This window comes from Branchiostoma floridae, chromosome 4 (genome assembly GCF_000003815.2).
Source record: "Branchiostoma floridae strain S238N-H82 chromosome 4, Bfl_VNyyK, whole genome shotgun sequence".
NCBI lineage: Eukaryota > Metazoa > Chordata > Leptocardii > Amphioxiformes > Branchiostomatidae > Branchiostoma > Branchiostoma floridae.
This window is the reverse complement of record NC_049982.1, coordinates 3,463,793-3,465,446: the sequence shown is the minus strand read 5'-3', so window position 1 is coordinate 3,465,446 and position 1,654 is coordinate 3,463,793. Positions and strand designations below refer to the sequence as shown.

Here is a 1,654-nt window from a genome sequence, read left to right as displayed (position 1 = left end):
ACCTGTGTGGTGATGTGAGTGTTGTCATGTGACCTGTGTGGTGATGTGAATGTTGTCATGTGACCTGTGTGGTGATGTGAATGTTGTCATGTGACCTGTGTGGTGATGTGAGTGTTGTCATGTGACCTGTGTGGTGATGTGAATGTTGTCATGTGACCTGTGTGGTGATGTGAATGTTGTCATGTGACCTGTGTGGTGATGTGAATGTTGTCATGTGACCTGTGTGGTGATGTGAATGTTGTCATGTGACCTGTGTGGTGATGTGAGTGTTGTCATGTGACCTGTGTGGTGATGTGAGTGTTGTCATGTGACCTGTGTGGTGATGTGAATGTTGTCATGTGACCTGTGTGGTGATGTGAGTGTTGTCATGTGACCTGTGTGGTGATGTGAGTGTTGTCATGTGACCTGTGTGGTGATGTGAATGTTGTCATGTTCTTCCCTTCAGCACGGACCCGACCCGCCTCCTCCTGACGTTTAACGCGAGCGTGAACCTGGGAGACAAGTATCACCGGAACACGGCGCTGCACTGGGGCGTCATCTCCGGGAACACCAACGTCATCACACTACTCATCCAGCACGGAACCAACCTCAACGCACAGAACGACAGGGTGAGACCTTAGCTCAACTTTAACCCTAACAAAACCTCAAGGCACAGAACGACAGGGTGAGACCTTAGCGCAACTTTAACCCTAACCAAACCTCAACGTTCAGAACTACAGGGTGATACCTTACCTCAACTTTAACCCTAACCAAACCTCAGTGCACAGAACTACAGGGTGATACCTTACCTCAACTTTAACCCTAACCAAACCTCAGTGCACAGAATGGTTTGGATGTTACAGGGGGAGACTCTGCTGAACATTGCCGTGGCTAAGATTAGATGTGATGATGATGATGATGATGATGACCTGAGATGATAATGATGATGATGATGATGTTGGATGATGGATGTTACAGGGGCAAACTCCGCTGGACATCGCCGTGGCTAAGATAAGATGTGATGATGATGATGAGATGTGATGATGAAGATGATGATGATGAAGATGATGATAATTATGATGATGATGATGTTGGATGATGGATGTTACAGGGGGAAACTCCGCTGGACATCGCCGTGGCGAAGCGGAACCAGTGGATCACTCAGCGTCTGCAGAAGGCTCGGGAGGAGAAGGGGCTCGACAGCACCCCCCTCATGCAGAGGATCAAGTCTGATCAGGTAGGGGGGTATGTGGGTGTGTGGGGGGAGGGATGTATGTGTGTGTGGGGGAGGGCTGTATGTGTGTGTGGGGGTACCCCCTCATGCAGAGGATCAAGTCTACTCATAAAGGGTGTGTGTGTATGTGTGTGTGTGTGTGTACGTGTGTGTGTGTGTGTGCGTGTGTGTGTGTACGTGTGTGTGTGTGTACGTGTGTGTGTGTGTACGTGTGTGTGTGTGTGTACGTGTGTGTGTGTGTGTACGTGTGTGTGTGTGTACGTGTGTGTGTGTGTACGTGTGTGTGTGTGTACGTGTGTGTGTGTGTATGTGTGTGTGTGTGTGTACGTGTGTGTGTGTGTTCGTGCTTGTTTATGGGAGGATGCACCTGATTGGTTAGGTGTCATGTGACCCAGACTGACCAATCCCCTTCTCTCCCCAGCGTATCAGCCGCTATGTGAC

At 49.5% G+C, this 1,654-nt stretch overlaps 2 protein-coding genes and 1 long non-coding RNA gene across 3 annotated transcripts in view; 2 read left to right on the top strand and 1 right to left on the bottom strand.

Moving 5' to 3' along the window:
• LOC118413013 overlaps window positions 1-1,654 on the bottom strand; it is a 711,153-nt gene that overhangs the window by 214,385 nt on the left and 495,114 nt on the right. The gene's annotated exons all lie outside the window — the stretch shown is intronic.
• The window catches only part of LOC118414515, a 660,232-nt gene that overhangs the window by 202,871 nt on the left and 455,707 nt on the right, over window positions 1-1,654 (top strand). The window lies entirely within an intron of this gene.
• Window positions 1-1,654, top strand: part of LOC118414484 (palmitoyltransferase ZDHHC17-like) — a gene marked incomplete in the record, with an annotated part of 24,261 nt that overhangs the window by 5,143 nt on the left and 17,464 nt on the right. Inside the window, 3 exon segments of the mRNA XM_035818549.1 lie at window positions 446-608; window positions 1,091-1,216; window positions 1,635-1,654. Coding sequence (XP_035674442.1) covers window positions 446-608; window positions 1,091-1,216; window positions 1,635-1,654 — 309 coding nt within the window.